The following is a 22,852-nucleotide window of genomic DNA, read 5'->3' as shown; positions in this document are numbered from 1 at the left end:
TGTCTGCAAAGTAATTGGTGAACCAGGCAAGGCAGTCATCCGAAAAACCGAGGCTACTGAGTCTGCCGATAAGAATATGGTGATTGACAGAGTCGAAAGCCTTGGCAAGGTCGATGAAGACGGCTGCACAGTACTGTCTTTTATCGATGGCGGTTATGATATCGTTTACTACCTTGAGCGTGGCTGAGGTGCACCCGTGACCGGCTCGGAAACCAGATTGCACAGCGGAAAAGGTACGGTGGGATTCGAGATGGTCAGTGACCTGTTTGTTGACTTGGCTTTCGAAGACCTTAGATAGGCAGGGCAGGATGGATATAGGTCTGTAACAGTTTGGGTCCAGGGTGTCTCCCCCTTTGAAGAGGGGGATGACTGCGGCAGCTTTCCAATCCTTGGGGATCTCAGACAATATGAAAGAGAGGTTGAACAGGCTGGTAATAGGGGTTGCAACAATGGCGGCGGATAGTTTCAGAAATAGAGGGTCCAGATTGTCAAGCCCAGCTGATTTGTACGGGTCCAGGTTTTGCAGCTCTTTCAGAACATCTGCTATCTGGATTTGGGTAAAGGAGAACCTGGAGAGGCTTGAGCGAGTAGCTGCGGGAGGGGCGGAGCTGTTGGCCGAGGTTGGAGTAGCCAGGCGGAAGGCATGGCCAGCCGTTGAGAAATGCTTGTTGAAGTTTTCGATAATCATGGATTTATCGGTGGTGACCGTGTTACCTAGCCTCAGTGCAGTGGGCAGCTGGGAGGAGGTGCTCTTGTTCTCCATGGACTTCACAGTGTCCCAGAACATTTTGGAGTTGGAGCTACAGGATGCAAACTTCTGCCTGAAGTAGCTGGCCTTAGCTTTCCTGACTGACTGCGTGTATTGGTTCCTGACTTCCCTGAACAGTTGCATATTGCGGGGACTATTCGATGCTATTGCAGTCCGCCACAGGATGTTTTTGTGCTGGTCGAGGGCAGTCAGGTCTGGAGTGAACCAAGGGCTATATCTGTTCTTAGTTCTGCATTTTTTGAACGGAGCATGCTTATCTAAAATGGTGAGGAAGTTACTTTTAAAGAATGACCAGGCATCCTCAACTGACGGGATGAGGTCAATGTCCTTCCAGGATACCCGGGCCAGGTCGATTAGAAAGGCTTGCTCACAGAAGTGTTTTAGGGAGCGTTTGACAGTGATGAGGGGTGGTCGTTTGACTGCGGCTCCGTAGCGGATACAGGCAATGAGGCAGTGATCGCTGAGATCCTGGTTGAAGACAGCGGAGGTGTATTTGGAGGGCCAGTTGGTCAGGATGACGTCTATGAGGGTGCCCTTGTTTACAGATTTAGGGTTGTACCTGGTGGGTTCCTTGATGATTTGTGTGAGATTGAGGGCATCTAGCTTAGATTGTAGGACTGCCGAGGTGTTAAGCATATCCCAGTTTAGGTCACCTAACAGAACAAACTCTGAAGCTAGATGGGGGGCGATCAATTCACAAATGGTGTCCAGGGCACAGCTGGGAGCTGAGGGGGGTCGGTAACAGGCGGCAACAGTGAGAGACTTATTTCTGGAGAGTGATTTTCAAAATTAGTAGTTCGAACTGTTTGGGTATGGACCTGGAAAGTATGACATTACTTTGCAGGCTATCTCTGCAGTAGACTGCAACTCCTCCCCCTTTGGCAGTTCTATCTTGACGGAAAATGTTATAGTTGGGTATGGAAATCTCAGAATTTTTGGTGGCCTTCCTGAGCCAGGATTCAGACATGGCTGAGTAAAACAAACTTAGGGAGGAGGCTTCTGATGTTGACATGCATGAAACCAAGGCTTTTTCGATCACAGAAGTCAACAAATGAGGGTGCCTGGGGACATGCAGGGCCTGGGTTTACCTCCACATCACCCGCGGAACAGAGGAGGAGTAGAATGAGGGTGCGGCTAAAGGCTATCAAAACTGGTCACCTAGAGCGTTGGGGACAGAGAATAAAAGGAGCAGATTTCTGGGCATGGTAGAATATATTCAGGGCATAATGCGCAGACAGGGGTATGGTGGGGTGCAGGTACATCGGAGGTAAGCCCAGGCACTGGGTGATGATGAGAGAGGTTGTATCACTGGACATGCTGGTTGTAATGGGTGAGGTCACCGCATGTGTGGGAGGTGGGACAAAGGAGGTATCAGGGGTATGAAGAGTGGAACTAACGGCTCCATTGTAAACTAAAACAATGATAACTAACCTGAACAACAGTATACAAGGCATATTGACATTTGAGAGAGACATACAGCGAGGCATACAGTAATCACAGGTGTTGAATTGGGGGAGCTAGCTAAAACAGTAGCTAAAACAGTAGGTGAGACAACAACAGCTAATCAGCTAGCACAACAACAGCAGGTAAAATGGCGTTGACTAGGCAGGGAGGGTCGGATTAACTACACACAGAGCCTGAGTGCGGCTGGGGTCGACAGATAAAACATAAACAAGCAGAATGGAGTACCGTGATTAATGGACAGTCCAGCATGCATCAGCTATGTAGCCAAGTGATCAGTGTCCAGGGGGCAGCGGTGGATGGGGCAGGAAAGCTGGACTGGCAAGTATTATCCAGGTTAAAAAACTGGCTGGCTGTGCAGAAGGTAAACGGTAAAAGCCATTAGCAGTGGCTAACAATGACTGAATAGCTTGTAGCTAGTTAGCTGGTTAGCTTCTGGAGGTTCTTGAGTGTGTTCTAAAAATTCAAAATAATAGCGATTCCGTATCACATTGGGTGAGGCAGGTGAACGGAAGGTATAAACAAAATAAAAATTGAAAAGTAAATATGGGTCCAGTGAGTGTTTGGGACGCGGCGATTCAGACGGTTAGCAGGCCTGTGCTAACAAACTAACAGTTAGTAGGCCGGGGCTAAACAAGGTAGCAGTTAGCGGACCGGGGCTAAACAAGCTAGCAGTTAGCAGGCCGAATTAGCAAGCAAGGAGATAGCAAGGGCTAGAAAGTTAGCCTTTGGGGGGCGTCGCGATGGGGTGAGTCTGTTTATGCCTCTTCATGCGGTGACATCGATAGACCGGTCGTGGGTCAGGATATTGTAGCCCAGGAGTATGCTTCGGTGGTAGCACAGGAGCTCTGGCCGGGCTAGCTTCAAGCTAAGTGGGTGGAAACGCTAGCCAGGAGTAATCATCCGGGGTTGCGGTTAGCTAGTTAGTTAGTTGTGAAGATCCAGCTGAAAATGTTCCGTTAGCGGTGGGAATCCGGGGATAAAAAAATAAAAATAATAATAGGTCCGTTATGCTCTGGTTAGAGTCGCGTTGTTCGAACTGGCGAGAGCTTTCCAAGCTAAAGGTTAGCTGATGACCGGTTAGCTGAAGACCGCTAGCAATGGTTTGCTGACTGATAGCTGGTAGTTAGCTGGCTAGCTTCAGTTGAGGGGTTCCGGATCCGAAGTAAATATAAATACTTTAGGAAAAAAATAAAGTTGGGCCACTGGCTGGGCCACTCAAGGACATTCAGAGACTTGTCCCAGAGCTACTCCTGCATTGTTTTGGTTGCGTGCTTAGGGTTGTTGTCCTTTTGGAAGGTGAACCTTTGCCCCAGTCTAAGGTCCTGATCGCTCTGGAGCAGGTTTTTCATTAAGGATCTCTCTGTACTTTGCTCTGTTCATCCTTGCCTCAATCCTGACTAGTCTCCCAGTCCCTGCCCCTGAAAAACATCCCCACAGCATGATGCTGCCACCACCATGCTTCACCGTAGAGATGGTGCCAGGTTTCATCCAGATGTGACACTTGGCATTCAGGCCAAATAGTTCAATGTTGGCTTCATCAGAACAGAAAATCTTGTTTCTGATGGTCTGAGAGTCCTTTAGGTGCCTTTTGGCAAACTTCAAGTGGGTTGTCATGTGCCTTTTACTGACAGAGGAGTGGCTTCCATCTGGTCACTCTACCATAAAGGCCTGATTGGTGGAGTGCTGCAGAGATGGTTGTCCTTCTGGAAGGTTCTCCCATTTCCACAGAGGAATTCTGGAGCTCTGTCAGAGTGACCATTGGGTTGGCTTGGTCTTTGCTCTGACATGGCGTTCGCAACAGTTATGTGCGTACCACCACCTACTGTATAGGTGGATAATTACAAACTATTGTACAAACTATTAGTAACTAAATGTTAATTAAATCAGCCTGCTTTTCTGTTTTAATCAGTTCCTTACACAGGCTCAGAAGATCCTGTGATGGCGGGACATTTCCTGGAGACAGTAGTCCCTGCAGTGCTTCTGCCGTTAAGTCGGACTACCGGGCATGATGACTCCTTGCTGTCCCCAGTCCACCTGGCCGTGCTGCTGCTCCAGTTTTAACTGTTCTGCCTGTGATTATTATTATTTGACCATGCTGGTCATTTCTGAATATTTGAACATCTTGGCCATGTTCTGTTATAATCTCCACCCGGCACAGCCAGAAGAGGACTGGCCACCCCACATAGCCTGGTTCCTCTCTAGGTTTCTTCCTAGGTTTTGGCTTTTCTAGGGAGTTTGTCCTAGCCACCGTGCTTCTACACCTGCATTGCTTGCTGTTTGGGGTTTTACGCTGGGTTTCTGTACAGCACTTTGAGATATCAGCTGATGTACGAAGGGCTATATAAATACATTTGATTTGATTTGAGGTCTTGGAGGCCCAAAAACATCTCGGCTGCAGATATAATGATGTCCAGCTTCTTGGACATTTGGGACTCTTCAAATCAAATGTATTTATTAAGCCCTTCTTACATCATCTGATATCTCAAAATGTTCATAGCTGCAGGCAGAACAGTTGAAACTGGAGCAGCAGCACGGCCAGGTAGTCCTGAGGCAAGGTCCTAGGGCTCAGGTCCTCAGAGAGAGAGAAAAAAAGAATTAGAGGGACCATACTTAAATTCACACAGGACACCGGATAAGACAGGAGAAATACTCCAGATATAACAGACTGACCCTAGCCCCCCGACACAAACTACTGCAGCATAAATACTGGAGGCTGAGACAGGAGGCGTCGGGAGACACTGTGGCCCCGTCTGACGATACCCCCGGACAGGGCCAAACAGGCAGGATATAACCCCACCCACTTTGCCAAAGCACAGCCCCCACACCACTAGGGGGATATCTTCAACCACCAACTTACCATCCTGAGACAAGGCTGAGTATAGGCCATAAAGATCTCCGCCACGGCACAACCCAAGGGGGGGCGCCAACCCAGACAGGAAGATCACGTCAGTGACTCAACCCACTCAAGTGATGCACCCCTCCTAGGGACGGCATGGAAGAGCACCAGTAAGCCAGTGACTCAGCCCCTGTAATAGGGTTAGAGGAAGAGAATCCCAGTGGAGAGAGGGGATCCGGCCAGGTAGAGACAGCAAGGGCGGTTCGTTGCTCCAGTGCCTTTCCGTTCACCTTCACACTCCTGGGCCAGACTACACGCAATCATAGGACCTACTGAAGAGATGAGTCTTCAATAAAGACTTAAAAGTTGAGACCGAGTCTGCGTCTCTCACACTTGTGCTGTACAATTAATAACTGTGGCTATAAATGCTACCAAATCCATCTTCTTCACAATAAGTGTATCCAGATCACTTGATTGACGTACAACGTTTGCAACTGGTTGTGGTGCATCCACCACCATATCTTCTTCAGAACTGTGGCCTTTTGCCCCTTCAACACTCTTCACCACCTCCACATAGGATATTTGCTGTACAGCCTTGATCCTTGACACCTCAACCTCTTTCACCCTAATAGGGCACTCATGGAATTCAGAAATATGATCCCCACCACAGTTGCAATATTTTACATTCACAGACTATTCAATTAACATGTTCCTTCCGTCTGCAAACAGTTGACACATGGCCAAACTTTTTACACTTCTTGCATTGCAGCGGGTTTTGCACAAACGGTCTTACGTTTGTGATCTTATACATCCCAACTTTACATAGGGTAGTAAATACTCATGAAACATCAATAATACAGAAACTTTGCTCCTTTTCCCCATTCTCCATACGGGTCAAGCGACATGCATTAACTACTCCTGGAATTTTTCGCCTAAGATATTGCTTATCTATGTCCAATGGACGCCAGAGATAACACCTTTAACCGGTGCCCTGCTCCTAAAATCAAAGCTATTCACTTCATGCTTCGATCATTTCACGAGCCACAATGCACGCTCCTTTTCCTCTTTAGATACACATGATATCAACACCATACAACGTTTTCCAAGATGGCAGTCATTGTTTGTCATTCTCCCATGTAAATTTTGTATTTTTTGTCCTTTTTGTATGTATTTTCAATCTCTTTTTCCATTTTTAAATTAAATATACCTTCTGGCAACACGCCTCACCCAATGTGATACGGATCTGCTATTTTTTCGAACATATAGCCAGAACCTCCATCAGCAACTAGCCACCAGAAGCTAACCAGCTAATTAACTACTAGCTATTTAGTAACTGTTAGCCACTGCTAGAGGCCTTTACCTTTAGCACAGACACCAGCCATTTTTAGCCTGGATAATTCTTGCCAGCCTGCCAGTCTGAATAGCGCGTTATCAACCCTGAGCATATCAGACTGTTTTTCTCCACTACAACACCGGATTCCTGCCCTAAGCCCTGGACCATTACTCCTGATCATCGCAGCTAGCCTTGAGCCAGGCCCATCTCCCGGCCTGCTCAGTGTACTATGTACTACTATGATCACTCGGCTACACAGCTGATGCCTCCCGAACTCTTCACTAACACGACTAGAATCCACTACACCACCGGATTCTTGCTGTAAGCCCTGGACCTTTGCATTGGATCATCGCTGCTACCGAGTGGCTATAGTGGCTAACACCCTTGTCCAGAAGCTAGCAGCAGTTATCCGCGAGCCATGTGCATCTCCCCGGTAGCAAACAAAATTATTCTAGCTACAATACCTATTTTATCAACTGGCCTGGACCATTTGTCGACATGGAGCCCCGTCGTTCCATCACGACTGGTCTGCATCCTTTGTGCCCTCAACCGGCCTTTGCCGGACGTCAGAGCCGAAGCTTCTACTAGGCTGCTAACTTTTGTTTGAAAGCCGTGTCTCCCGCTTGCTAGCATAATAACGACTACCTAGCGGCTTCCCTGTTTCATCTATTGCCGTTCATTGGACCTCATGATCACTTGGCTACATAGCTGATGCCTGCTGGACTGTTCATTAATCACGGTACTCCATTTTGTTTATCTGTCGGCCCCAGCCTCGAACTCACACTCTGTGTGTAGTTAACGGACCCTCTCTGCCCATTCATCGACATTTTACCTGTTGTTGTTGTCTTAGCTGATTAGCTGTTGTTGTCTTACCCATTGTTGTCAATCAACACCTGTGATTGCTTTATGCCTCTCTCTAATGTCAATATGCCTTGTATACTGTTGTTTAGGATAGTTATCATTGTTTTAGTTCACTACGGAGCCCTTAGTCCCACTCAACATGCCTCAGATACCTCTTTTGTCCCAACTCCCACACATGCGGTGAACTCACCCAGCATAACTAGGGCTTCCAGAGATGCAATCTCTCTTATTGTCACTCAATGCCTAGGTTTACCGCCACTGTACCCGCACCCTACCATACCTTACCCATCTGTACATTATTCACTGAATCTATCCTACCACGCCCAGAAATCTGCTCCTTTTATTCTCTGTCCCCAACGCACTAGACAACCAGTTTTGATAGCCTTTAGCCATACCCTCATCCTACTCCTCCTCTGTTCCTCGGGTGATGTGGAGGTTAACCCAGGCCCTGCATGTCCCCAGGCACTCTCATTTGTTGACTTTTGTAACCGTAAAAGCCTTGGTTTCATGCATGTTAACATTCCTCCCTAGTTTGTTTTACTCACTGCTTTAGCACACTCTGCCAACCCTGATGGCCTTGCCGTGTCTGAATCCTGGCTTAGGAAGGCCTCCAAAAATGCTGAAGTTTCCATCCCCAACTACAACATTTTCCGTCAAGATAGAACTGCCAAAGGGTTGGAGTTGCAATCTACTGCAGAGATAGCCTGCAAAGTTCTGTCATACCTTCCAGGTCTATGCCCAAACAGCTTCTAATTTTAAAAATGAATCTCTCCAGAAATAAGTCTCTCACTGTTTCCACCTGTTATAGGTCTATCACTGTTTCTGCCTGTTAAAGACACCCCTCAGCTCCCAGCTGTGCCCTGGACACCATATGTGAATTGATAGCCCCCCCATCTATCTTTAGAGTTCCTTCTGTTAGGTGACCTAAACTGGGATATGCTTAACACCCCGGCAGTCCTACAATCGAAGATAGATGCCCTCAATCTCACACAAATTATCAAGGAACCCACCAGGGTAAACCCTAACCCTAAACCCTGACCAACTTGCCCTCCAAATACACCTTTGCTGTTTTCAATCAGGATCTCATCTATCACTGCCTCATTGCCTGCATCCGCTATGGGTCCGCGGTCAAATTACCACCCCTCATCACTGTCAAACGCTCCGTAAAACCCTTCTGCGAGCAGGCCTTTCTAATCGACCTAGCCCGGGTATCCTGGAAGGATATTGACCTCATCCCGTCAGTAGAGGATGCCTGGTCGTTCTTTGAAAGTAATTTCCTGAGCATCTTAAATAAGCATGCCCCTTTCAAAGAATGTAGAACTAAGAACAGATATAGCCCTTGGTTCACTCCAGACCTGACTGCCCTCGACCAGCACAAAAACATCCTGTGGTGGACTGCACTAGAATTGAATAGTCCCCGCGATATGCAACTTTCCAGGGAAGTCAGGAACCAATACACGCAGTCAGTTAGGAAAATGAAGGCTAGCCTTTTCAAACAGAAATTTGCATCCTGTAGCTCTAATTCCAAAATGTTTTGGGACATTGTAAAGTCCATGGAGAATAAGAGCACCTCCTCCCAGCTGCCCACTGCACTGAAGCTAGGGAACACTGTCACCACTGATAAATCCACGATAATTAAGAATTTTAATAAGCATTTCTCTACGGCTGGCCATGCTTTCCTCCTGGCTAACCCAAACCCGGCCAACAGCTCCACACCCCCCGCAGCAACTTTCCCAAGCATCCTCAGCTTCTCCTTCACCCAAATCCAGATACCAGATGTTCTGAAAGAGCTGCAAAACCTGGACATGTACAAATCAGCCGGGCTAGACAATCTTGACTCTCTCTTTCTAAACTTATACGCCACCATTGTTGCAACACCTATTACCAGTCTGTACAACCTCTCTTTCGTATCATCCGAGATCCCTAAAGATTGGAAAGCTGCCGTGGTCATCCCCCTCTTCAAAGGGGGTGACACTCTAGACCCAAACTGTTACAGACCTATATCCATCCTGCCCTGCCTTTCTAAAGTATTTGAAAGCCAAGTTAACAGATCACTGACCATTTCGAATCCCACCGTACCTTTTCCAGTTTGGAAGCTGGATTGCACTGCGGTCACGGGTGCACCTCAGCCACGGTCAAGGTAGTAAACGATATCATAACCCATAAAATACAGTACTGTGCAGCCATCTTCATCGACCTGGCCAAGGCTTTCGACTCTGTCAATCACCGTATTCTTATCGGCAGACTCAACAGCCTTGGTGTCTGAAATGACTGCCTGGCATGGTTCACCAACTACTTCTCAGATAGAGTTCAGTGTGTCAGATCGGAGGGCCTGTTGTCCGGACCTCTGGCAGTCTCTATGGGGGTACCACAGGGTTCAATTCTCGGGCCAGCTCTTTTTTCTGTATATATCAACAATGTCGCTCTTGCTGCAGGTGATTCCCTGATCCACCTCTAAGCAGACGACACCATTCTGTATACTTATGGCCCTTCCTTGGACACTGTGCTAACTAACCTCCAAACGAGCTTCAATGCCATAAAACACTCCTTCCGTGGCCTTCAACTGCTCTTAAACGCTAGTAAAACTAAATGCATGCTTTTCAACCGTTCGCTGCCCGTACCCGCCCGCCCGAATAGCATCACCACCCTGGACGATTCCGACCTAGAGTATGTGTACAACTATAAATACCTAGGTGTCTGGTTAGACTGTAAACTCTCCTTCCAGACTCATATTAAACATTTATAATCCAAAATCAAATCTAGAATGATGGCGTTTCTCCAAAACCCAACCTTCTGTTCCTTAGTTCAATTTACAAGTCTGGCTATCTCTGACCTCTCATTGTTTCCTTCACGACCATACCTGCTCAACTGTACACTTACGACCTTGCTCCAGCCACCGCAATCATGTTAGTAAAACCCTAGTTCACGATCCATGTATCAAGGCTTAACAATCCTGATTTTAACCTGTCTCCACCGCTTAATCTACACTGACTAAAGTGGATATAACAGGTGGGATCAGTAAGGGATCACAGCTTTCTCCTGGATTCACTTGATCAGTCTGTTTTGTACACTCCTTTAAATGGAATATCAGCCATCTACATTAGATTTGCATATCATGCAACCAGTCCTTTAACAAAATTCACCTGACCCAGAAGATTCGATCATCAATAGGCGCTAAAGGTAGTTAGCATCTGAATGGGCTAGATATAGCCTAGGCCTACCAATGATATGGTGCTATAGGACAGAATAACTTGAATATATTTGGAGGAGTGTGTCTTTTGTAGTCGGACAAGAGGCGCTCCTTCTTTGGACACTGTGTTAACAAATCTCCAACGAGCTTCATTGCCATACAACACTCCTTCCGTGGCCTCCAACTGCTCTTAAACGCTAGTAAAACTAAATGCATGCTTTTCAACCGATCGCTGCCCTCACCCGCCCGCCTAGCATAATTACTCTGGATGGTTCTGATTTAGAATATGTGGACAACTACAAATACCTAGGTGTCTGGTTAGACTGTAAACTCTCCTTACAGACTCATATTAAACATCTCCAATCCAAAATTAAATCTAGAATAGGCTTCCTATTTTGCAACAAAGCCTCCTTCACTCACGCTGCCAAACTTAACCTAGTAAACCTGACTATCCTACCGATCCTCGACGATGTCATTTACAAAATAGCCTCCAACACTCTACTCAGCAAAATGGATGAAGTCTATCACAGTGCCATTCGTTTTGTCACCAAAGTCCCGTATACCATCCACCACTGCGACCTGTATGCTCTTGTCGCCTGGCCCTCGCTACATATTCATCGCCAGACCCACTGGCTCCAGGTCATCTGTAAGTATTTGCTAAGTAAAGCTCCGCCTTATCTCAGCTCACTGGTCACCATAACAACACCCACCCGTAGCACGCGCTCCAGCAGGTATATCTCACTGGTCATCCCCAAAGCCAACACCTGCTTTGGCTGCCTTTCCTTCCACTTCTCTGCTGCCAAAGACTGGAACGAATTGAAAAATCGCTGAAGCTGGAGACATATCTCCCTCACTAACTTTAAGCATCCGCTATCTGAGCAGCTTACCAATCGCTGCAGCTGTACACAGCCCATCTGTAAATAGCCCATCCAATCTACCTACCTCATCCCTAGATTTTTAATTACTTTTTTTGCACACTAGTATCTCTACTTGCACATCATAATCTGCATATCTATCACTCCAGTGTTAATTTGCTAAATTGTAATTACTTTGCTACTATGGCCTATTTATTGCCTTACCTCCTCACGCCATTTGCACACACTGTATATAGACTTTTTCTATTGTGCTATTGACTGTACGCCTGTTTACTCTATGTGTAACTGTGCTGTTGTTTGTGTCACACTGCTTTGCTTTATCTTGGCCAGGTCGCAGTTGTAAATGAGAACTTGTTCTCAACTGGCCTACCTGGTAAAATAAATTCTTAAAAAAAATAAAAAATACTACTCCTGGTTACTTTGACTGCATGGACTTTTCCCCCGGTGCCTTCTTCCCCATCATTTTGACTTCAAAAGGGTTTCCTAAAAATAACATCCTTATCCAAAAAACATACTCCAACAAGCAATAATTCATCAGACACATTTTCCACAGCAATTTTGACCCTTTTTGTTACATTCTTGAACTTCACTGTTGTCCAATCACCTTTCTCGTTAACTGTACTCGACATGCTTTCAGCTTCAAACACAACACTTCTACTTCCGCCATCTCACGGTCCTCCCTCACGCTAGCATATGCCACGCCTGTGACATGCACAGTCAACTGTGGGACCTTATATAGACAGGTCTGTGCCTTTCCAAATCATGTCCAATCAGTTGGTTGGATGACCATGCTGCCATTCAATCAAGTTTGAGAAACATATCAAGGATGATCAATGGAAACAAGATGCGCCTGAGCTCAATTTCGAGTCTCATAGCGAAGGGTCTGAATACTTATGTAAATAAGGTATTTAAAAAATGCATAACAATAACAATAATTTCATTCACCTGTTTTTGCTTTGTTATTATGTGGTATTGTGCATAGATTGAGGAAAATAATCAATTTAATCAATTTTAGAATAAGGCTGTAATGTAACAAAATGTGGAAATAGTCAAGGGGTCCGAATACTTTCCGAATGCACTGTATTTATTAATAATAACAAATAATGGCAATGCACCATTCTACACTTATCTACAAGTGATATCAATGCTATGACAATACATCTTGATATGGCCTATAGTGGTGACAGAGTGAAATGTCAAACAAAGCTGAGAGTGAAAGACTAGCCAGTCAATTAGTCTAGGTTAGGTTTTGCTGCTATTTTTTCAAAGCTTTAATACTCTCTATTATCCTGAGTCCACTGTGATATGTAATATTATTAGACACATACATGTACATGAGCAAGTCTTTATCAGAGCTAACAAGCCACAACTGAATGACATGTCATTTTGTTTCTAAAAAAATAAACAGGACACTGGTTGATCTACACACATCTGCGACAATGCATCTCGTTATGGCCTATAATGGTACATGTTGACTACTGTCAAACACATTTTGAATTCTACTGTAGCTGTAGAACTGTAGCATATTGTGTTGTAGCATAACTTTCAGAAACCTTAAACACTGGAAAAACTGTTTTTCGAAAAATGTCAAGGTAGGAGGTCCTTCATCACTGCCAGGTCTTCCCCCAGACCGACCACCGCAGGGCTTCTGGTGGACCCTCTGCTGGGCACTTTAGGCACTGATGAGTTCTGTATCCAAGTCATTGGACCAGGCTTTTTGCTTCTCATCAGGGTGTTGTAGGAGGAAATAGGATCTTGAGAGTTTGTGGATATGGCTGAGTGAGTGGACCCTGAATGGTCCTGTGAATGACAGAGAGGGTGAGAGTGTGAGGGAAATCAGTAATCAAGTAATATCAGAGTTTCTCTGTATCGTTCATATTTTTTTTATTGAACCAGGCAAGTCAGTTAAAAACTAATTCTTAATTGCAATGAGAGCCTACCCAGGCCAAACACGGACGACGCTGGGCCAATTGTGCGCCGCCCTATGGGCCTACCGATCACGGCCGGTTGTGATACAGTCTGGGATCGAACCAGGGTCTAGTAGAGACACCTCTAGCACTGAGATGCAGTGCCTTAGACCGCTCTGCCACTCGGGAGCTTAAATTGACGACCTGCTCAGATGTCATACTGTGTCCTACTCAATCATTAAGGACCAACCAGACAAAAGATCTAGCTAGCTAAGTTAGAGTTGATATCCAATTTTAGTTTTGGTTTCCAGTTAGAAAAATGATCAAAGCGATTCATTTCCTGTTGTTTGGCATTCCCGAGATTAGACGAAATAGGAACTACCCATAAACACACGGACCTGAACTCCTCTTCTTTCTCGTTGTATGTTGGAAGCAGAAGTTAACATGTAGACTAGAATGAACTTGCTTTTTTTTCATGATCAGTCCTCATATTTTATCCCTATCTGAAGTTGTTTTGTACTGTATGTATACTTTATGTTTTAAGCGATTACACTTAATGCAGTAAAAGCATGTATCCACCTGATGGCACTAAAACTCTTACTGTGTAGCAAAGAAAGGGCAACGTTCCATTGGTGATTTTGTCATTGACCGTCAGTAAACATTGTGACTAGTTGGTGCTGCAATCTTGGATTTCTTGAGTTTTCTCAAAAATTCCTCACGATAACCCAATCATTACTAGCCACAGTAGTGCATTTGACTATCCCTGGACTTTAAGAGAGGTACATAGAATGTGAGTGTAGCAAAGCTAAGAGCGGGTCACTTTAGCCTTACCTCTGTCAGATCAGCTCACCCAGAAACCGAACCCAAAGAGGAATCTGATCAACCCTCATCTTATTTCATAATAACCACTGTGTGTGTGGTGGTTTCCCTGTGATCAAACTCAAAGTGAAAATCCTGCTTGATATTTGGATGTTGGATATTATTCCAATATAGATTTGAATGAGTCATTGGCATATGTGTTAATAGCACATGTAGATAGACATGGTGCCTGCCCACCTAGCAAAAACACATTGAATGGACACTGTGTCAAAGTCATATTTCAACGTACCTCATGTTGAACATCAATTACATTTGTCTTGGTATCAGCAAACAGTGTTCAACGTACCCTGCTTCTAAGGGGTTTAAGGTTTTGGGCGAGATATAAAAAGCGGAGGGAAATGCGTCGATTTTGTACATTAGAAACCGATGCTCTCTTCAAGTGCCAATCATAAGAAAAAGTTAGACTGGGAAGTTGAGCAATCTACAGTGACCTTGTTGAAGATTTCTCATTGAAGATGCTAACCATAATTGACCCTGCTTACCATGAATCATTTTTGTTGTTGTTTTTACCAGGGTCCTACCATGGGGTTGGTGAAGGAATCTAAAAATAGATAGGTTATTAATACCTTTTCAGGAAATAATCTACATTAGTGCTCTTACTACTGTGTAAATACAGTGTAACAAGTAGCCTATTGTAATCAATCATTGTTACACTGAACTGACCCTGTACTTAGGGTAAAGGTCAGTGTTAGGGCTAGGTTTAGGGTTACTCCTGTAAGCGCTGTGTAAGTACAGTGTGACAATGAGTCATTACAATACTTGCTACACTGTACTTATAGCAGTAATTACACAGTATTGAGGGCACTGTAATGTGACATTTTGCCTTATCTTACAAAATGTCTAACACTGCAAATAGAGATAATTGACCATATGGCTGACCCAAGAGTTTAGTGTTTTGAAGCTCCTAGATTGTTTAACAAAATATTTGAGCTTTTCTGACCCATAGTAGATAATAATAATAATAATTCACATTTCATCAAAGCTGTTTGTTTTTATTGCATTTGCAAGGCGTCTTCAGCATTTGAAGATTTTATTTCAGATGACTTCGGGTTTCAATCAATGCACATTCAATAGGGAAAACTGTTTAATTACTTTTACAATTGTTTTTAGTTGTTGTTAAATGTACAATATATTCAACTCGTGTCAGTTGAAAACTCAATTCAACATCAATATACAATTCATTGCATCCCTCCAATAGTCATTTAGGTGGTTTCCATAAGTTGATAGAAAGAAGTGCTTATACAATTCAATCATACATTGAGCTGAACATAATTTTCCTAGGACTGTCTGGGAGTGGTCTGAGTGGGGAGGGGAAAACTGAAAACTAGCTGTTATTGGCAGAGAAGTTTGGAACTCCCTTTCGTAATTGTCTTTTAACTAATTTATGTCGCCAGGCTGGCCAAAACTCAACCCACCTAAACAAGCGGTGTGCGGTGTGCAAGTGCTGTGCTAAATAACTTAAAGTGGGCTATAAGTTGTAACTATATCTTTGGTTGTACGTTTAGCCTCTTCAAAATCATATCGACTGCTTCTTTATTGCGAGGACAGTCCAGCAGTCCTCTGTGATTAAATAGACAGTCCACTGTGAGTATTACCTCACCCCTGGTCACTAGTCTGCTACTGTCAGGTATAGTGGAGTCTGGGTCGAAAGTGTCATGCAGCACCACCAGAACAACAGGTCTACCAGCTGTCAAGAGAGTGAGGGATGAACAAGGTTAGGTTATGAACTCTAACAAATAAAGCATGTATTCAGGTAATTAGCCTCTTGATACCTACCTAGGTATTCTGAGACCACCTCCAGTTGTATATCAAGGTCCAGAGTTCCAAAGTCACTGACCATAGGACAGATCATTATGATGACATCACTCTCCGCTAGTGACACTTCAGTACAGTCTCCTCGGCCAGTGAGTTGTCTTACCAAGTCCTTATCAGAATTGAACGTATGACCTACGACACAGGTGCATACTTTTCCCATCCTTGGCTTACCTGCAAGAGGATACCTCAGTTTTGTTAAAAATGAAACCTTTGTTATTGTGAAATTCATAATATACATTTTATTTAGAGCAGTGTTTACCTTCTGTGAGTTCCTGCTACAACAGAGAGAAGTTAAGACATGAATCATTAGTATAGTATTCAATTCTACATTGTGCTGAACATAGATTTCTAAACCGATATTTAACTAGGCAAGTCAATTAAAAGGTCCAATGCAGCAGTTTAAAAAATAAATCTCAATATCAAATCATTTCTGGGTAACAATTAAGTACCTTACTGTGATTGTTTTCAATTCAAATGGTCAAACAGAAACAAAAATAGCTTCTTAGCGAAGAGCAATTTCTCAAGCAAGAATTTTGCTTGAACTGACTGGGAGTGGTCTGAGTGGGGAGGGAAAACTGAAAACTACCTGTTATAGGCAGAGAGGTCTGGTACTCTCATTCTTATTGATCAATTAACTATTTTACCACCTAGTGATGTCACCTGCCAAAGCAAAACGTCATCCCACCAAAACAGGCTGACATTTCAGGCGGTCTTTTCAAACAGCTCTTACACTAAAAGGGAATTATCATTAATTTCTGCATATTCTTAAGTGGCGAGGGGCAAGTGCGGTGCTAAATAACTTAAAGTGGGCTATAAGTTGTAACTATACCTTTGGTTGTACGTTTAGCCTCTTCAGAATCATATCGACTGCTTCTTTATTGCGAGGACAGTCCAGCAGTCCTCTGTGATTAAATAGACAGTCCACTGTGAGTATTACCTCACCCCTGGTCACTAGTCTGCTACTGTCAGGTATAGTGGAGTCTGGGTCAAAAGTGTCATGCAGCACCACCAGAACAACAGGTCTACCAGCTGTCAAGAGAGTGAGGGATGAACAAGGTTAGTTTAAGAACTCTAACAAATAAAGCATGTATTCAGGTAATTAGCCTCTTGATACCTACCTAGGTATTCTGAGACCACCTCCAGTTGTATATCAAGGTCCAGAGTTCCAAAGTCACCGACCATAGGACAGATCATTATGATGACATCACTCTCCGCTAGTGACACTTCAGTACAGTCTCCTCGGCCAGTGAGTTGTCTTACCAAGTCCTTATCAGAATTGAACGTGTGACCTACGACACAGGTGCATACTTTTCCCATCCTTGGCTTACCTGCAAGAGGATACCTCAGTTTTGTTAAAAATGAAACCTTTGTTATTGTGAAATTCATAATATACATTTTATTTAGAGCAGTGTTTACCTTCTGTGAGTTCCTGCTACAACAGAGAGAAGTTAAGACATGAATCATTAGTATAGTATTCAATTCTACATTGTGCTGAACATAGATTTCTAAACCGATATTTAACTAGGCAAGTCAATTAAAAGGTCCAATGCAGCAGTTTAAAAAATAAATCTCAATATCAAATCATTTCTGGGTAACAATTAAGTACCTTACTGTGATTGTTTTCAATTCAAATGGTCAAACAGAAACAAAAATAGCTTCTTAGCAAAGAGCAATTTCTCAAGCAAGAATTTTGCTTGAACTGACTGGGAGTGGTCTGAGTGGGGAGGGAAAACTGAAAACTACCTGTTATAGGCAGAGAGGTCTGGTACTCTCATTCTTATTGATCAATTAACTATTTTACCACCTAGTGATGTCACCTGCCAAAGCAAAACGTCATCCCACCAAAACAGGCTGACATTTCAGGCGGTCTTTTCAAACAGCTCTTACACTAAAAGGGAATTATCATTAATTTCTGCATATTCTTAAGTGGCGAGGGGCAAGTGCGGTGCTAAATAACTTAAAGTGGGCTATAAGTTGTAACTATACCTTTGGTTGTACGTTTAGCCTCTTCAGAATCATATCGACTGCTTCTTTATTGCGAGGACAGTCCAGCAGTCCTCTGTGATTAAATAGACAGTCCACTGTGAGTATTACCTCACCCCTGGTCACTAGTCTGCTGCTGTCAGGTATAGTGGAGTCTGGGTCGAAAGTGTCATGCAGCACCACCAGAACAACAGGTCTACCAGCTGTCAAGAGAGTGAGGGATGAACAAGGTTAGTTTATGAACTCTAACAAATAAAGCATGTATTCAGGTAATTAGCCTCTTGATACCTACCTAGGTATTCTGAGACCACCTCCAGTTGTATATCAAGGTCCAGAGTTCCAAAGTCACTGACCATAGGACAGATCATTATGATGACATCACTCTCCGCTAGTGACACTTCAGTACAGTCTCCTCGGCCAGTGAGTTGTCTTACCAAGTCCTTATCAGAATTGAAAGTATGACCTACGACACAGGTGCATACTTTTCCCATCCTTGGCTTACCTGCAAGAGGATATCTGTTTTATTAAAGATTAAACAGTCCTTTTTTACTTCATGGCCATGCTTTTTGGCGCTGACAGAGTTGACTTTATGTGAAGGTGTGTCCTGTTGAGCTCCATTATTGTGACAATGCTTACAGGAAACAATTTTTTTTAACAGTTAAAGACTCAACAACAATCCCATGTCTGCTCCAAATCTATAATCTATGACATAGAACTACTGACTAAACTGTGGTTTGTATATAGTACATTAATACGAGATAAGCAACCAATAACTCCTGAGAAAGTGACGTGTTGACTTACTAGGAAAACCAGCCTCTGCCATTTTGCCTGCACAAAAAAAAGTTTGAAACCATAACTATACACATCGTTAAGCTACTTTTCTATTCGTCCTGTTCTCTATTTCTCTCAAGCACAATAACACATACTGTGTATACTGTGTAACACATACTGTATATCCTGTGTCTCTCTCTCTTCAGCATGTTTTGTTTTATAATAGAAATGTTTGTTTATTTTTGGGAAGTTAAAATATCAGATATACCCCCTTACCTTACCGGTCACAACTACCACTTCTGATTTTAAAAAACAATATCAGATTATTATCAATAGCAATGCGAAATAGTCATTAAAAACAAACAAACAAACTTCTCTCTAGATGTGCCATATGACTAGACAGAAAATCTACTGTTGACTTTCATTTCACAAGAACTCAGGGCTTAACTCCTCCCCTTCTTTCTCTCTTAGAAGGGGACTGAACATGACGTGTGTGTACTCCCCAAAAATTAGCATGTCTTGTCTTCTCATATTTTGACCCTATATCTGAGTTTGTATTTTTTATGTCAATTGTGATTTTGTTCAATGCAGTACTAATGTTAATTTATTTGATGACACTAAAGGTTTTATAGAGTAATAGAGAAAGCACATTATTTAGTCTCAGTACTGTTGGTGCTTCTCGTTTTGACAGTAAACATGGTGACTTACTGTAAATACCAAGGGCCACACTCCTCTGAGATAGTGTTAGAGACCATGTGTTATAACTTCTAGTGTGTAGGCAAGGACAAGGGAGCAGCAACTTTAAAGAGATTCTCTGGTTCTTTTGTTTACTTTTTAGCCAGTAGAACTGAAAGTAGCACTCGCGAGCCATGTGAGGCCCCCGAAAATTGCGTACTACGTTACATGTGTGCAGATTTGTACAGCATGTCATTGCTCTCTCTCTCTACTGTGGGTGAATCATGTGCATCTTACTAGCTAACACTCAAATGGCAAGGGGCTGAAGCTCATTGGTTGAAACTCGAATTGCTTGGGGGCTGGCCCACGTGTGGTGAAATGTAGGGAAAATTGCACAGCACAGCTTCAAGAAATAGTCCCTTTCAATCTAGGAATTTTGTGGCTAATTGAGGTACAACAGTAGTTCTTCTCATAGATGATGTACAGTGGGGCAAAAAAGTATTTAGTCAGCCACCAATTGTGCAAGTTCCCCCACTTAAAAACATGAGAGAGGCCTGTAATTTACATCATAGGTACACTTCAACTATGACAGACAAAATGAGAAAAAAAATACCAGAAAATCACATTGTAGGATTTTTAATTAATTAATTTGCAAATGATGGTGGAAAATAAGTATTTGGTCACCTACAAACAAGCAAGATTTCTGGCTCTCACAGACCTGTAACTTCTTCTTTAAGAGGCTCCTCTATCTTCCACTCGTTACCTGTATTAATGGCACCTGTTTGAACTTGTTATCTGTATAAAAGACACCTGTCCACAACCTTAAACAGTCACACTCCAAACTCCACTATGGCCAAGACCGAAGAGCTGTCAAAGGACACCAGAAACAAAATTGTAGACCTGCACCAGGCTGGGAAGACTGAATCTGCAATAGGTAAGCAGCTTGGTTTGAAGAAATAAACTGTGGGAGCAATTATTAGGAAATGGAAGACATACAAGACCACTGATAATCTCCCTTGATCTGGGGCTCCACGCAAGATCTCACCCCGTGGGGTCAAAATGATCACAAGAACGGTGAGCAAAAATCCTAGAACCACACGGGGAGACCCAGTGAATGACCTGCAGAGAGCTGGGACCAAAGTAACAAAGCATACCATCAATAACACACTACGCCGCCAGGGACTCAAATCCTGCAGTGCCAGACGTGTCCCCCTGCTTAAGCCAGTACATGTCCAGGCCCGTCTGAAGTTTGCTAGAGAGCATTTGGATGATCCAAAAGAAGATTGGGAGAATGTCATATGGTCAGATGAAACCAAAATATAACTTTTTGGTAAAAACTCAACTCGTTGTGTTTGCAGGACAAAGAATGCTGAGTTGCATCCAAAGAACACCATACCTACTGTGAAGCATGGGGGTAGAAACATCATGCTTTGGGGCTGTTTTTCTGCAAAGGGACCAGGACGACTGATCCGTGTAAAGGAAAGAATGAATGGGACCATGTATCGTGAGATTTTGAGTGAAAACCTCCTTCCATCAGCAAGGGCATTGAAGATTAAACGTGGCTGGGTCTTTCAGCATGACAATGATCCCAAACACACCGCCCGGGCAACGAAGGAGTGGCTTCGTAAGAAGCATTTCAAGGTCCTGGAGTGGCCTAGCCAGTCTCCATATCTTAACCCCATAGAAAATCTTTGGAGGGAGTTGAAAGTCTGTGTTGCCCAGCAACAGCCCCAAAACATCACTGCTCTAGAGGAGATCTGCATGGAGGAATGGGCCAAAATACCAGCAACAGTGTGTGAAAACCTTGTGAAGACTTACAGAACATTTTGACCTCTATCATTGCCAACAAAGGGTATATAACAAAGTATTGAGATAAACTTTTGTTATTGACCAAATACTTATTTTCCACCATAATTTGCAAATAAATTCATAAAAATTCCTACAATGTGATTTTCTGGATTTTTTTTTCTCATTTTGTCTGTCATAGTTGAAGTGTACCTATGATGAAAATTACAGGCCTCTCTCATCTTTTTAAGTGGGAGAACTTGCACAATTGGTGGCTGACTAAATACTTTTTTGCCCCATGTATTAACTACACGTTGACACATCCAGTCCAAAACGGGAGGTTGAAAAAATACTCAAGTTACGTAGCATGTCTTTAACCAACTATGAGGAGGAATCTTTCACTACCCAAGTTTCATCTTTAGGGAACAGAATCCCACCTTGTGATTAGAGACTTTGTAAACATAATAGTTTAAAATTCATTCACAATCACAGGTTCTAGGCCCATTTATAGGAAACAATAGGGAAGCAGATATTTTAAAAAATAACAATGAAAGCTACATTTTAAAGGAATAAAGGTTTAGATTTGCTTGCTTGAAACAGGCTACAGTATAACAACGACACAACATACTTTTACTGGATGCTAAATGAAAGGAAGAGAAAACGGTTAGCCATTGCATTTACAAAAAAACAGTGATTATTAATAGAAATACAAATTAATTTACTTCAAGACAGTCTTCTTAAGGGAGGGCTTTCAAAGTCTAATCCCAAACACAAACCAACTGGAAACAATTGAAAACAAAAATGGCATTCCTGTAGTCGCATAATTTTACAAAAACATTTGAAATATTGTCAAACTTAAGCAAACAAGCACTGATACAAATCTACAAACATATCTTCAAGACATTATTGATCATGCCCCAAATATTTATTCTCAAATAAATTGCATGGTCCCCAAAAGGTTTCTCCTTACACAAACAATAAAATTGCACAGTAACAACTCATCACAGACTACACTGGACCTTCAGGAGATCATGGCTAGAAGGCATCCAGCTTTTGTCAAATCATAGTCAGATTTGATTTCTCGAGGCAGGTTAGGAGAACTTACAGTGCATTCGGAAAGTAGCCAGACCCTTTGACTTTCCAATTTTTTTTACGCTACAGCCTTATTCTAAAATGTTTTTGTTTTTTTAATTCCCCTCATCAATTTACACAATATACCCCATAATGACAAGGCAGAAACATATTTGGGTAAATTTTAGCACATTTATTTAAAAAAAAAAATAACACTGAAATCTTACATTTACATAAGCCTTCAGACCCTTTACTCAGTACTTTGTTGAAGCACATTTTCGCAGCGATTACAGCCTTGAGTCTTCTTAGGTATGATGCTACCAACTTGGCACACCTGTATTTAGGAAGATTCTCCCATTCTTCTCTGCAGATCCTCTCAAGCACAGCTATTTTCAGGTCTCTCCAGAGATGCTTGATCAGGTGCAAGTCCGGACTCTGGTTGGGCCACTCAAGGACACCCAGAGACTTGTCCTGAAGCCACTCCTACGTTGTCTTGGCTGTGTGCTTAGAGTCGTTGTCCTGTTGGAAGGTAAGCCTTCACCCGATACTGAGGTCCTGAGCACTCTGGAGCAAGTTTTCATCAAGGATCTCTCTGCACTTTGCTCCGTTCATCTTTCTCTCGTTCCTGATTAGTCTCC

General features: G+C 43.2%; 1 protein-coding gene across 4 annotated transcripts; it reads right to left on the bottom strand.

Moving 5' to 3' along the window:
* Window positions 1-15,085: 15,085 nt before the first annotated feature.
* Window positions 15,086-19,160, bottom strand: LOC110492853 (uncharacterized). 4 transcript variants are annotated; one of them, XM_036946505.2, is made up of 10 exons: window positions 18,960-19,160; window positions 18,714-18,740; window positions 18,205-18,414; window positions 17,916-18,115; window positions 17,346-17,361; window positions 17,048-17,257; window positions 16,759-16,958; window positions 16,189-16,204; window positions 15,891-16,100; window positions 15,086-15,801 (listed from the first exon to the last, which is right to left on the bottom strand). In XM_036946505.2, the coding sequence occupies exons 2-10, from the start codon at window positions 18,733-18,735 to the stop codon at window positions 15,596-15,598; spliced, it is 1,290 nt and encodes a 429-aa protein (XP_036802400.2). In that variant the 5' UTR covers window positions 18,736-18,740; window positions 18,960-19,160; the 3' UTR covers window positions 15,086-15,595. The 4 variants fall into 4 exon arrangements, with proteins under 4 accessions (XP_036802400.2, XP_036802402.2, XP_090058385.1 ...); XM_036946507.2 differs by having other exon boundaries at window positions 16,189-16,201; XM_090202259.1 differs by having other exon boundaries at window positions 17,346-17,358.
* Window positions 19,161-22,852: the final 3,692 nt, after the last annotated feature.

This window comes from Oncorhynchus mykiss, chromosome 16, assembly GCF_057628025.1.
Source record: "Oncorhynchus mykiss isolate SJ-2025 chromosome 16, ASM5762802v1, whole genome shotgun sequence".
NCBI lineage: Eukaryota > Metazoa > Chordata > Actinopteri > Salmoniformes > Salmonidae > Oncorhynchus > Oncorhynchus mykiss.
This window is presented reverse-complemented; position numbering and strand designations above follow the sequence as displayed.